General features: G+C 41.4%; 1 protein-coding gene across 14 annotated transcripts in view; it reads right to left on the reverse strand.

Moving 5' to 3' along the window:
* ppip5k2 (diphosphoinositol pentakisphosphate kinase 2) overlaps positions 1-13,007 on the reverse strand; it is a 113,708-nt gene that overhangs the window by 83,651 nt on the left and 17,050 nt on the right. For all 14 annotated transcript variants that reach the window (XM_078396407.1, XM_078396412.1, XM_078396421.1 and 11 more), the window contains 2 exons: positions 12,464-12,565; positions 11,850-12,011 (listed from right to left, as the gene is read on the reverse strand). In XM_078396407.1, coding sequence (XP_078252533.1) covers positions 11,850-12,011; positions 12,464-12,565 — 264 coding nt within the window. The remainder of the gene's footprint in view (positions 1-11,849; positions 12,012-12,463; positions 12,566-13,007) is intronic.

Genomic DNA, 13,007 nt, shown 5'->3' on the forward strand with positions numbered 1-13,007 from the left:
ATCAGTACCCCGTTCCTGCTCTCTCCCCATACCCTCTTGACTCCGCTATCATTACGAATTCTATCTAACTTGTAATAAACTTGTATATCTTCTTTGAACTTTTATCAGTGCAATTTTACTTTTCCAGTAGTGTCTTGAGCAGATATATTCTAGCTATGGTATACTCGTGTTAATACAGTTCTTGCATAATTTATATTCTATGCCTGGACATTTTTAACCAGTTTATCAGTTTTATACCAGTTTTGGGGCGAAGGCAGGAGAATTGGGTTAGGAGGGAGAGATAGATCAGCCATTCATTCATTAAAAATCTTGCTGATGATTTGTTATCTGTTGTTTCCTTCTGATATATTTTGTTTAAATTGTGTTTATCACTGTAAATCCATGTCTGGTTTTACTGTTGTGCATCCGGTCCATAGTCCAGGTTGGGTTTTGGACTACGTTATCCTGGTGTTAGCACTGCTAATTAGGAGACTATCCTGAGAGCTGGAGGTAACGGTAGCCAGCATCTGTACTGCCAATGATCTGCTAATAAACTTATGTACACCGGAGTACCTCTGAATGTACCCACTCACAAACATGGTGTCAGAAGTGGCCGTAATTTAGCTTTTTGAGTCACCACCATTTGTTTCCTCAAGACTTTTGACGTCTCTAACCATGGCTGAATCTTTTTGGAAGCCTCATCCACTTGTCTTCGATGGCAACATTGGTGAACGTTGGCGCACCTTCGAGGAGGATTATGATGTATTCATGGCTGCTGCACACCACGACAAGATTCCTCGCGTACAAGCATCAATTCTCCTCAATCTAGCAGGTTTGGAAGCAATCCGTCGGGCAAAACTGTTTGTTTATGCTGAGACTGTGCTGGATGCGGCTGGTGTAGTTATCACACCTGCCGAGACGATTCATGACCCTGTGTGCCTTAAGAATCAATTTTGGTAGCTGTGTGATCCACAGACTAACCTTATCATGGAACGGCACAAATTCTTTGCATATGCCCAGAAACCAGGTGAGCCAGTTGAAGTATATATAAACTCTTTGAAACACTCCGCGTCGAGTTACAGATTTGGTGACCTCTGTGATGAACTCACTAGAGACAGGCTGGTGTGTGGTATCACTAATGACAAATTGAGAAGGGACCTTCTGCGTGATTGCGATCTGACTCTAGCTAAAGCAATCAGCACCTGTCGGGTTCATGAATTGACAGATGTCCACGCAAAAACTTTGAGTGCCGTGCCTCAGCCTGTTTTCCGCATTGACTCAACAGGACCGTATATCAGAAAGGAACGTCGACCGTTCAAAGTGACACAAGCCCAGCCTGGCAGGTCTGGCATAAGATTTGTTAACGATTGCACTAATTGTGGTTACTCTCATATAGCCAAACGTCTTTTGGACAGATTTGTCATGGTTGCAAACGAAGAAATCATTTCTGGAAATGCTGCAGAAGTTCCAATACGATTGAGACAAAACAAGCTGTACATTTGATACACCTGGAGCCTTCAAACGACTTATCTGATGGTGATACTGTAAACTTTCCAGAGAGTATGCCTTCAGTGGATGGAGTTTGCCTTAATACACACTCTGTCCTGGACCAGTTAATTAAACACAAAGATCCCATGGTCACATTAAAGATAAACAATGTGCCTGTTGTTGTGAAGATAGACACAGGTGCGGCATGCAATGTCATATCTCATGCCGAGACGGTCCCAGAAGGGTCATGATCGTCTGGGCGTAGTTAGTGGGACCTGCCAGGAGCCACAGTCATATCTTGTCCAATCAGAAGGAGGAACCTACCGGCGGAACAGAAAACACCTTCTACCGGTGAATGAGCCGGTGCCATCTCAGCAGCATCCTCATGGCTACAAGGAGGTCACAGATGGCAGGTTACAGACCGATGGAGGCCAGGCGCCGGCAGACCGCAAGCTGGTCTTTACACCAACAAAGAAGTCGCTAGTGCCGGTGATGGAAACACCCATAAAATCGCCTATATAATCACCCGTGACGTCACCGGTGCTGTCTCCTGTGCAAAAGGCTGTTGCGAGACCAGTGCCGTTTGAACCACCACCTATGGTGCTGTCACCTACAACAGGTACAGCGGAGGGCCTGTATCGTACTCGTGCAGGACGGGTCTGTAAGCCCAATCCCAAGTACCAAGACTGTGGCTAAACACTTATTATGGACTCTGATTAATTACAGTCCTTACTGTTCCCTTACATTTATCTTACTCAATTTGTATCCTCCTCTGCTTAACGTTTGTCGTAGTTGCTGTTTTCATCCCTTATATTAGGATGTCGGTAGGCTGTAGTTTTTTTTCATATTGTAGTGGCTTTATATGCTCTTATCTAGTTTGGGGGGTTATGCTTAAGAAGGAGGATGTAGATCCATGTCTGGTTTTACTGTTGTGCATCCGGTCCATAATCCAGGCCGGGTTTTGTACTGCGTTATCCTGGTGTTAGCACTGCTAGTTAGGAGACTATCCTGAGAGCTGGAGGTAACGGTAGCCAGCATCTGTACTGCCAATGATCTGCTAATAAAGAACTTATTATATATTTTTTAACCGAGCAATCCAATGTCTTTAGGATGAAGGCGGAAATTGAAACACTTGGGGGAAACCCACGTGGTCATCATGCCAATATACACACTCTTACCATAGACAGCACTCAAGGTCAGGACCCGGGAGGCAACAGCTCGGCTAATTGTGCCGCTTAACTTATTTTGTCCATCTGCTTATCAGTTCCATACTTTATATATTTGGGCAGATTCAGATTCAGACTAATCTGAAATTGTAATATACAAAACGGGGTGCAATGAAATTCCTTCTTCAGATGAATGGATGGTACATGCTTCGGATAGGTTTTGAGGGATATGAGCCAAACGCAGGCAGGTGGAACTAGTGTAGATGGGACATGTTGGTCGGTGTGGGCAAGTTGTGCCGAAGGGGCTATTTTCCATGCTGTACGATCCTATGACAGATGAAGCTCACAGAGTAAACAGTATAATACATTAATGATAAATACAACTGCAAGTGCAAAGCAGCAGAATGATGGAAGATTGCTGTGCAAAATCCTAACAATGCAAATTAAAAAAATACAATAACAGAGTAACCAAAGGAGATAGAGTTGAGAATCAGATTATGTAGCAGCTCTTCCGAGAATGGGGTGTTAAAGAGACAATATTCAGACAGCAGTGGGGAAGCTGTTCTTAAGTCTCGACATCAAAGCTTTCATGCTCCTCTATCTTCATCTGGAAGATAGAAGAGAAAAAATGGAACAACCTGGTTGGGAGGCATCTTTGACAGTACTTCCAGCCTTCCTGATCCAACACACCATGCAGATGGACTGGATGGAGGAATGAGACAAATAGGGCTGTATTCACCACTCTCTGGAGGTTTAGGCAGGCAAGAGCATAGCTGGTGTCACAGTATCAGGCTGAGATGCATCCATCAGAATACTTTCTGTAGCATATTTGTGCAAGTTCAATAGTATACTGATAGAAATTCAGATGAGACGGAGTACAGGAATGAGATTGAGAACCTCGTGTCCTGATTCTCAGAAACTGGTTCTGAGTCAACAATGTTTCTCTCAATGTCAGCAAGACAAAGGAGATAGTGATCGACTTCAGGAAGCGAAGCGGTACACATACCACCATTTGCATTGATGGCGCCGAAGTAGTGAAGGTTGAAAACTTAAAATTCCTCGGAGTTAATATCCCCAACAACTTCTCGTGGACCACCCATATTGAAGCAACGACCAAGAAAGCACAACATCGACAGTTTCTATACCTTCTCAAAGTCCAACTTCGATAGCCATTACTGCTCGGGGAGGTGGTGGAGATATAGCTTACGCACACACCACACTCTGAGATAACAAAAACAAATCTTCCAAACGCTGTTTCTTGATTAATTGGTCTTTATTAAAGTAGCGCAAATCAAAAGAGTAATTCATAGCTTATCGTTCTTATCAGCTGCTTCCTCTTCAAACAACAGTCGTTACCGTGTTATTACCGTGTGGTTGTTACTGTGTGGTCATTACCGTGTGGTTATTACCGTGTGGTCGTTGCCGTGTGGTCAAAAACTGTAATCTCCATCCTCCAAAACTAAACTGACCCCCAATCTCTGTGGCTACGCTAGCCTCCTCAGATGTAGACACTCCCCATTACGTATCAAATCACACCAAGCATGCAAAAAAAAAACTTGAAATATTAAACATGGCCATAATATAATGACAGTAACTCATTTAAGCGTAAATGGGTCCTACACACCGGCCCCTAATTGTTCTACGTATATAACGAAGCAATTATCAATAGACATTAAAAGGAGTTATAAAAGCTTAACATATATCAAAAAACAAAAGTAATATGCACGATATGTTGGCATTAAAACTTCTTCAATCTTCTCCTTCACCTTCCAGAAGCAGACATATCTTGGTTATCGGTCTTCCCAAGATGTTGTCCTTAGTCTGAAGTCGTATAGTACGCACAAAACCTTTAACGTCTGGCATGCAACACAGTCTGTTATGATTTTCCTTGCTGCGGAGTTAGCTTTGATAATCCAATATTTCTTACGAAGTTGTGACAGCATGTGATTTCTTCCTCCATGTCCGATCTGCTCATGAATATGTCGTAACAGCAATGTTGAAATATGAAAGTCCTTCGAGAGAATAATAGGATGCTTAGCCTCTTCAGGCATCGCTAGTTTATTCAGACGACCTTTATCTCTCAGAAGTCCTTTATCTAGTATCGGATCAAGCCTGTATAAATGACTACTTCTTTTAACACCATGCTCACCAGTGTCTAATGTTGATAGCTCTTCCTTTGTCTTTGATAGAAAGAGATAACTGCATTTTCTGCCTTAAAAAGATCATCAGGACATAAACACTGTCCTCGGTATGATGCTTTAAAGACTTGCATCTCTTTGTCAACGTTTTCTTTCAGTTTGCCAGGATCCATTTCAAAACTACTCATAGCAGACTGAGTTTCCTTTCTCTTATGAGTCCACTGCAAAAGCATTGTCTTTAAGAAACCAAGCTGCCACAGTCTTCAACTTATTCCATGATGAGAAATGGGTAATTAAATAGTTTGTTGAATCTAATGGATCCTTGATAATGGCGTTCACTGAAATGTCTTGCTTGATCTCCGGATCATTAGCAGAGATTTCAGTTTCCAGGTTAAGCTTTCGCCATTCTCAGTCTGGTTTAGAGAAACTCTGGCCCATTGATCCATCTCTTACCGCTTAAAAAGCGGTCTGCTGTTAATCCGCTCAAGGCTTCATCCGCAGGATTTTCCTTGGTAGTAACATATTTCCACTGTGATACATTAGTAGAATCCCTTACAAAAGAGATCCTGTTTGCTACAAATGTTAGGAAGCATTTGTTTTCATTGTTGATGTACTTAAGCACTGTCATGCTATCAGTCCAGAAGGTAGATTCCTCCAGCTTAAGCTGCAGTTCCTTTTACAGCAATATGTCAATTCTAACAGCTAAGACTGCGGCTGCAAGCTCCATTCTGGGAATCATCATTTGCTTCAATGGTGCCACTTTGGCCTTTCCCATTAAGAATCCAACATGTACTTCATTGTTATCATTTTCCAGTCTTAGATATGAAACAGTACCCCCATAACCACTTTCACTTGCGTCAGAAAAGTGATGCAGCTGTGCATATTTGATTCGACCAAAGTTTGTAGGCTTCATACACCGGTCCACTCGGAACTCCGAGATCTTGTCGAGATCTACTAACCACTCTGTCCATCGCTGAGAGAAGATTTGCGTTTTACTCTCATCCCATTCAAGTTTTTTCTTACAGAGATCCTGCAAAATTAACTTGGCTGGTAGTGTAAATGGTGCAAGAAATCCCAAAGGGTAAACAGAACCAATCACGGACAGGATGCCCCATCTTGAACATGGTCGCTCCTGAATCGAAATTCTGAACTTGAACACATCTGTTTCAACGCACAGACCGGTGCAATCCCAGTGCTCTCTCTACGGATTTCAATTAACTTGATAACCTGGTTCCACAACTTGTCTCTATCCTTCTGGCATCTTTCCAGGTAGGCTGCTGCTCCCTTCTGGCTGAGCTCGACGCTTCTCTTCTCATATCTTCTTGATTCCTGCTCCGCATCTCCCTCCTCTGGCGGTTCTTCTTCATACTTACCTGCCGAAAGATCCCTGATGAATTGGTGCTTATCGCTATGTTCCATAAATACCAGAAGAATTCAAAACAGAATGGGTATTTCTTCAAAACACATCATTAGCTTCAAGGTTATGAAGGTCTTCATGTCAGTATCTATGGTCAACAATCGCTAGTTGAGTACACCTTATCTTGTAGAAGTTCACAACATAGTTATTTTCAAGATCGTACTCTCCGAATTTGGTTTGCTTATCTTCATGTAGCATAAACAAGCTTCTTGTATCACACAGTACTGCAGAATATTGCCACAGGCTTTTAAGTTTGTAAAATTCTTAGCTTAAAATTACGACTAAACAGTCGTGACTACTCACGGTACCCAGTCAATGAAGTCCTCAATCTTCCAATGATCTAGGTGTAATGGGGCTGAAATTTCACTGAAGTCCTGAATGAATTTGCTCAAATAGTTGGCCATGCCAAGGAATCTCTGCAAACTGAGCACGTCTGTGGGTGCTGGAAGCTCATTGATAGCACTAGTTTTCGCTGGATCAGTTTTGAGGCCGTCTTTGGTAAATATATGGCTTAAGTATTTTACCTCATTCACTCTGAATTTGCATTTTAGAGGATTTAGCTTGAGATGGATGGCCTCGGCACGCTTCAACACTCTTGACAGATTGGCATCGTGCTCATTGACCGTTTTTCCAGCAATGATATCGTCCACTACAATGGAGCATGGGTAGCCCGCAAACAATTGCTATATGGCTTGTTGAAATACTTCACTGGCAGAACATATACCAAAAGGTATCCGAAGAAATTTATAATGTCCGAATGGAGTGCTGAAAGTTGTCAGCTTAGAGGAGTTATGTTCCACTGGAATCTGCCAAAATGAACTCTTGGCATCTAGCACCGTGAATACAGTTACTTCAGCCATCTGCGCAGCAATCTCATCCACAGTGCGCATGGGATAACGTGGTCATTTGATCACTGTGTTTAAGTCCTTGGGGTTGATACAAATCCGTATCTCGGCTCTGTTCTTCTTAGCAGCGACAACCATTGTGGAGACCCAGTCCGAGGGGTCAGATACGGGAGTAAGCACACCCAGAGACACCATTCTGTTAAATTCACTTTGAACATGATCCCGCATAGCGTGGGGAATCTTATGAGCCGGACGAAAAACTGGGATTGCCTCAGGGTCAACGGTAATTGTGTACCTGACAGGCAGCTTGCCCAGCTTATCGTTAAACAAATCTTTGTATTGTGTCAGAATTTTATGTGTAAAATCATAGTCTGTAGTCAGAGGACAGACAGAAGGGCTGAAAGTGATCAAACCCATATCTAGGCATGCATCAGCACCCAGTAGGGATGGTACATTCTCACATACCATGTAAAAATCCAGGATGTGGGCACGTGAGTATTACCTTGTATCCTGCGGAGTTTGAGATGGACCGGTCCAAGAAGCCTACCAGCTTTGGTCAAATCAGAAATGTACAGCTACACCACTTCTCAGATGCAAGTGAAAGTGGTTACGGCACTGTTTCATATCTGAGACTGGAAAATCACAGTAAGAAGGTGCATGTTGCATTTGTAATGGGTAAGGCCAGAGTGGCACCATTAAAACAGATGACGATTCCGAGAATGGAGCTTACAGCTGCAGTCTTAGCTGCTAAAGTTAATGTAATGCTGCAAAAAGAATTACAGCTTCAGCTAGACAAATCTGTTTTCTGGACCGATAGCACAACAGTGCTTAAATACATCAACAACGAAAACAAATGTTTTCAGACGTTTGTAGCTAACAGAATCGCTTTCGTGAGGGATGTTACGGATGTATCGCAATGGAGATATGTTAGTACAAAGGAAAATCCCGCAGATGAAGCCGGAGGACTAACAGTAGACCGCTTTTTAAACTGGAAAAGAGAAGGCTGAAAATTCTGGCTGATGGGCAAAATTCTGGAGACCATACCGGACGCATGTGGGCACGTGCGCACCATTCGGCTGCAGACTAAGAACAATATATTGGAAAGACCAATAACCAAGATATGTCTGCTACTGGAAGCTGAAACTTGACTTAACATGGACTGATGATTTTGTTGATTGAATAAATACTGTAATAGATTAGATACCAATGTATAATGCATGCCTTTTGATTATGTATGGAGTTTTTTCTTTGGCTCCCCTTTTTTTTGTATTAGTAATTGTTGCGTTATACACTTATAACAATTAGGGGCCGGTGTGTAGGAGCCATTTTGCGTTTATTAGTTATTTTTGCATATTATTATTACCTTGTATCCTGCTGTAGTTTGGACACTATAGAGTTAATGCGATGCTTACATAGGGGCTGGGCAGAGCTAGAGTGCGGGCAGTGTGGGTGGTGTGAGCCAAGAAGGTGCTGACAGAGGTTCAGCCAAAGGCTCCGCAAAAAGTTCCATTAGTCAAGATGTAATCGGTTGTAGATCTTATTGACAAGAAGATTAATACAGATTCTGCCAAAGTTATATCTGGCAATTCGTATCGATTGCATAGACTGTGGTAAGATATGGAATTTTACCTAGCAAATCAATAACCAGTCGATAACAAGAGATATGCCAATATGTTTATTGCGCCTTCAAATAAAGATGACTAACTATTTCAAACTTTGAGGAGTTCTCTGTTATTGATTAGCTCGAGTCATTTAAGCTTATCATTTCACCCGGTCTATGCTAGTGGCAGCTTGGGAGCTAATTGATAGACGAGAAACTGGCTGCTACAACTAGAAATATTAAACATGGCCATAATGTAATGACAGTAACTAATTTAAGCGTAAATGGCTTCTATTGAAGGCTTAGGAATTTTGGCATGTCCCCTACAAATCTCACCAACTTCTACAGATGCGCCATAGAAAGCTTAGTTTCGGAACATCTTCATTTAAGACAGCAAGAAAATGCAGCGGATTGTGGATGCAGCCCAGACCGTCACACAAACCAACCTCCCTTCCGTTGACTCCATTTATACCTCACGCTGCCTCGTTAAGGCCAGTATGAGGTATAAATGGACGAGTCACATCCTGACCACTCCGTCTTTCCCCTCTCCTATTGGGCAAAAGGTATAGAAGTATGATAGCGCACACCTCCAGATTCAGGGACAGTTTCTTCCCAGCTGTTATCAAGCAACTAAACCATCCGACCACAACTAGAGAGCAGTCCTGAACCACTATCTACCCTTGGACTATCTTTGATTGGACTTTACTGGCTTTATTTTGCATTAAACCGGATGAGGCTTGATAAGTACACTGTGAATGGCTTGATTGAAATCATGCATTGTCTTTCCGTTGGCTGGTTAGCACGCGACAACAGCTTTTCACTGTACCTCAGTCCACGTGACAATAAACTAAACTGATCTTGTAAGACAACTAAGAAAATAAACACACTAATAAGTTTTCTTAATCACTTCTTCAGTGTGAAGGGACCAAGTTAGATTCCTCAGCTTCGTTGATGAGGGCAGAGTTGTATTCACCCATCCCCCACTTCCTTAGGTCAACATCTCTTTCGTTTTGCTGACATTACGAGCAACATTGATGTTCTAACACCCTAACACAAGGTTCTTAATTGCTATCCTGTACTTTGTCTTATCATTGTTGTTGATCAAGCTGAACACAGTTGCATCATTGGCAAAATTAACGACTGAGTTGGTGTTGTACTTAGCCATATACTCGTGGATGTACAGGGAGTAGAGCAAAGGACTCAGCAGATATCCTTGAGGGGCACTACTGTGGAGGATCAGGGTGCAGGAATTGTTATGATCAATTCTGATCGATTGTGGTCTGTCAGTTATGTAGGCTCCAAACCAGTTGCTGATGGAGGCCCAATTCCAGAAGATTAAGGATGAACTTACTTGGTGCCTTAGAAACATTGGTACCATATAACAGCAGGGGAACGAGGTGTAATAATAATGAGGTCAATCTGCTTTTAGGGCTTCACAGATAGATATTTCTGTGTCCCTTCTGCAATCAATACGTCAAGTCACCTGTCATGCCCATCCTGAAACTTGCAATGTTGTTGAGCAGTGGTCTAACAGAGGGACCTATTGAAAGGGTTGTTCAGTAGCTAAGCACTGTAACAAGCTCTCTCTGATATTTTTTAATATACTCTGTTGAGTTTCGGGAAACACTGAGCCCACTGCGGTCAGCGGTGACACTACCCTTAGAGAACATCACATCAGTTCAGTATCCCCTCAATCAATAATAAACCAAGAACAAAGCACACTGCACCTCTTATTTATAGAGACAAACTCACGGTGGCTGTTGTTTGGAGCTTTGAGCAATTTATGTTAATACTGGTTAAAATGAGTAATGATTGATTTTATTAGGTGCATGATCTTGTGGAAGCTGCAGTATGCCAAAGGTTGGGATAGCTGTGCAGCACAACAACCTGTAGGTATTCATTGACGCACATCAATGTTCCTGATGCACAAGTAAATAAAGCGTGTCTGGAAAATGAATGGAAGTTGTCAGAGTCCAGTTGATCGGCGACGACAATCTGACGCTGGAAATGCAACAAAGTACGATAATGTGGGTTGTTATAGGAATTACCTGGTCCAATTTCACTTGAAGAAATTTGCTATTGTGATTTAATCCAAATAGAGATTATCCTAGCATCATATAGCACTGAAAGAACAGTACTTTAAGATAACATTTGCAGACATACATTTTTATCCAAGTGCTCCCTGTGAACAACTGTATAAAATCAGGATTTTAACTGTATATCAAGTCAAGGTGCCTCAATTTTATCACAGATTGCACAACCCTACATGTTCGCTCTGCAAGGGTTAGATTTGAAGAAATCAAAGTATGAAGAAGTAAAAACTTTGTTATTCATTTAAATGACGCATGCTTTGCTGACAACACCGACAAATTGCCCTTTGAGGTACAAGTTAGATACTACCTAGATCACAGGAAGTTACTTAGAAATTACTTAGAAGTTACTTAGAAATACATTGTTTCTTCATCACGGATGGTTCATAATCCTGGGTAGCGATTCCAGGATTTTGAACCAGTGGCAATGAAAGTACAGGAAATGGGATTAAAAATTGGCATCGATAAGTTGGGCTGAAATGGCCTGATTCTGTTTCCATATACAAGGAAAGCTGTTAAAACCTGTTTAAATTACGTTTCACAGAGGGCAGAATTTTGAAAACAGAAGTTCCAATTGTCAACTGACCAGAAAAGGAACACAAATGAAATTGCTCAGCAATTAAGTTCAATGATCTGCCACATTAAGACTTAACACTGAAACAGAAAAAATATATATATTACATTTAATTTTAAAAAACAACTATTAATTTAAATGTGAGAATGTTATTAGGAATCACTGACATTGGGAATATATGTCCTTCCAACATACATTTTCAGCCCATTTCAGCATTACATTGCAAGTTACATTTAATCAATGTAGAAGCTGCCACTGGCAAAAGATTTAAGTACATTTGAATGCCAAACTGATTTTTTCCTCAAACAAATAACTTATTTAAATTTCAATAATCAGTTTTAAATATCCAGATTTTGCGCAGAAGACATCTGAAGATTCTTAAAAAACTATAATTTCAAAGTACTTGCGTCTCAGCTTTAAGCTATCATTTCTTTAAAATTAAGAGTATTTTAAGAGTTTAATGCTAGCACAAAGCACTTATTTTCATCATAGTCAAACAATGTTCTGTCTTTATTAAACTAACTGTGTGCACTTATTAATTCTATCACTCACCTTAAAAGCAAGGCAAACCTTCCAAGCAATTAGCTTCTCTCTGGCGTTTAGTATGACAGGATATCGAACTTCCTTGCCTTCACTGTCACGCTCAACCTTGCCATCCAGAGCAGGAGATTTGCGAGCCTCTGCATGAGCATAATCTGGACCAACTGTATAAACCTTCAGAATTGTATTTTGAAGAAAAAAAAACATGAGTGAGATGGATGCTCAGACAGTAGTATAAGGACTCATTGAAAGAGAGGAAAAAACATCAATTTTCCATGCAACACAGGAACTGCAAATGCTGCTTTAAAAGAAAATACAAGGTACTGGACTAACTCAGTGGGTCAGGCAGGATTTCTGGAGGACATGGATATTTTAGAGTAATTTTTTTTCCTTGAGGTAAGGCATTCAGAAATAAAGAGGGCAGTTGCCATAGAAATTAAAATTACTTTATAATGTTGCAAAAATATAACAAAAACGATTAACTATTTATGACTAAAGCCTAAGAACTGTTGCCAGTGAGCTTGGATTGCTCATGAAAAACATCATTTTCCTGGACATGAAAAGCTCAAATAATATATTGTTTGTATACTGAGGATTACTTTAGTTTGAAAAGGTGATATATGTACCTTCACATCTGTGCCATCTGTCGGCATAAATTGCTCATATATATATGATCCAGTTTTTCGGACATTGCTTTCAGGAGAATAGACACTGCTTCTACTTCCAATCTAAAACAGAAAAACAATTTACTCTTTACAAGGTATTTTGACCACTTTATCTTCTCTTTATTCCACTGGGTGGCGCTGCCGTCAGCGATGGCAGCCTTGCCAATGGTCTGTCTGCCTTTTTGTCTTTTTTGTTATTTTTTGTGTATTTTAAAAGTTTGTGTTAATGTTCTCTGGTTTGTTTTATGTGGAGGGGGGGGGGGAAAACTTTTTCTCAATATCTTACCTTGCTGGAGATGCGATTGTTTCCCGGATCGTACCTCCGGTCGCTCTAGCCTAACATCATGGAGCTGGTAGGCTTGCTCGAAACTGACTGAGACCCACTGCGGAACCGTGGACCTACCATCGGAGCCTGCGCTCCCTTGCCTGGGATTGACTCTCCAATCGCGGCCTGCGGATTTCACCATTGAGGAGCTCGCAGTCTTGGGTAGAGGCCGATGTCGGG

The sequence above is a fragment of the Rhinoraja longicauda genome, chromosome 3, assembly GCF_053455715.1.
Source record: "Rhinoraja longicauda isolate Sanriku21f chromosome 3, sRhiLon1.1, whole genome shotgun sequence".
Classification (NCBI taxonomy): Eukaryota; Metazoa; Chordata; class Chondrichthyes; order Rajiformes; family Arhynchobatidae; genus Rhinoraja; species Rhinoraja longicauda.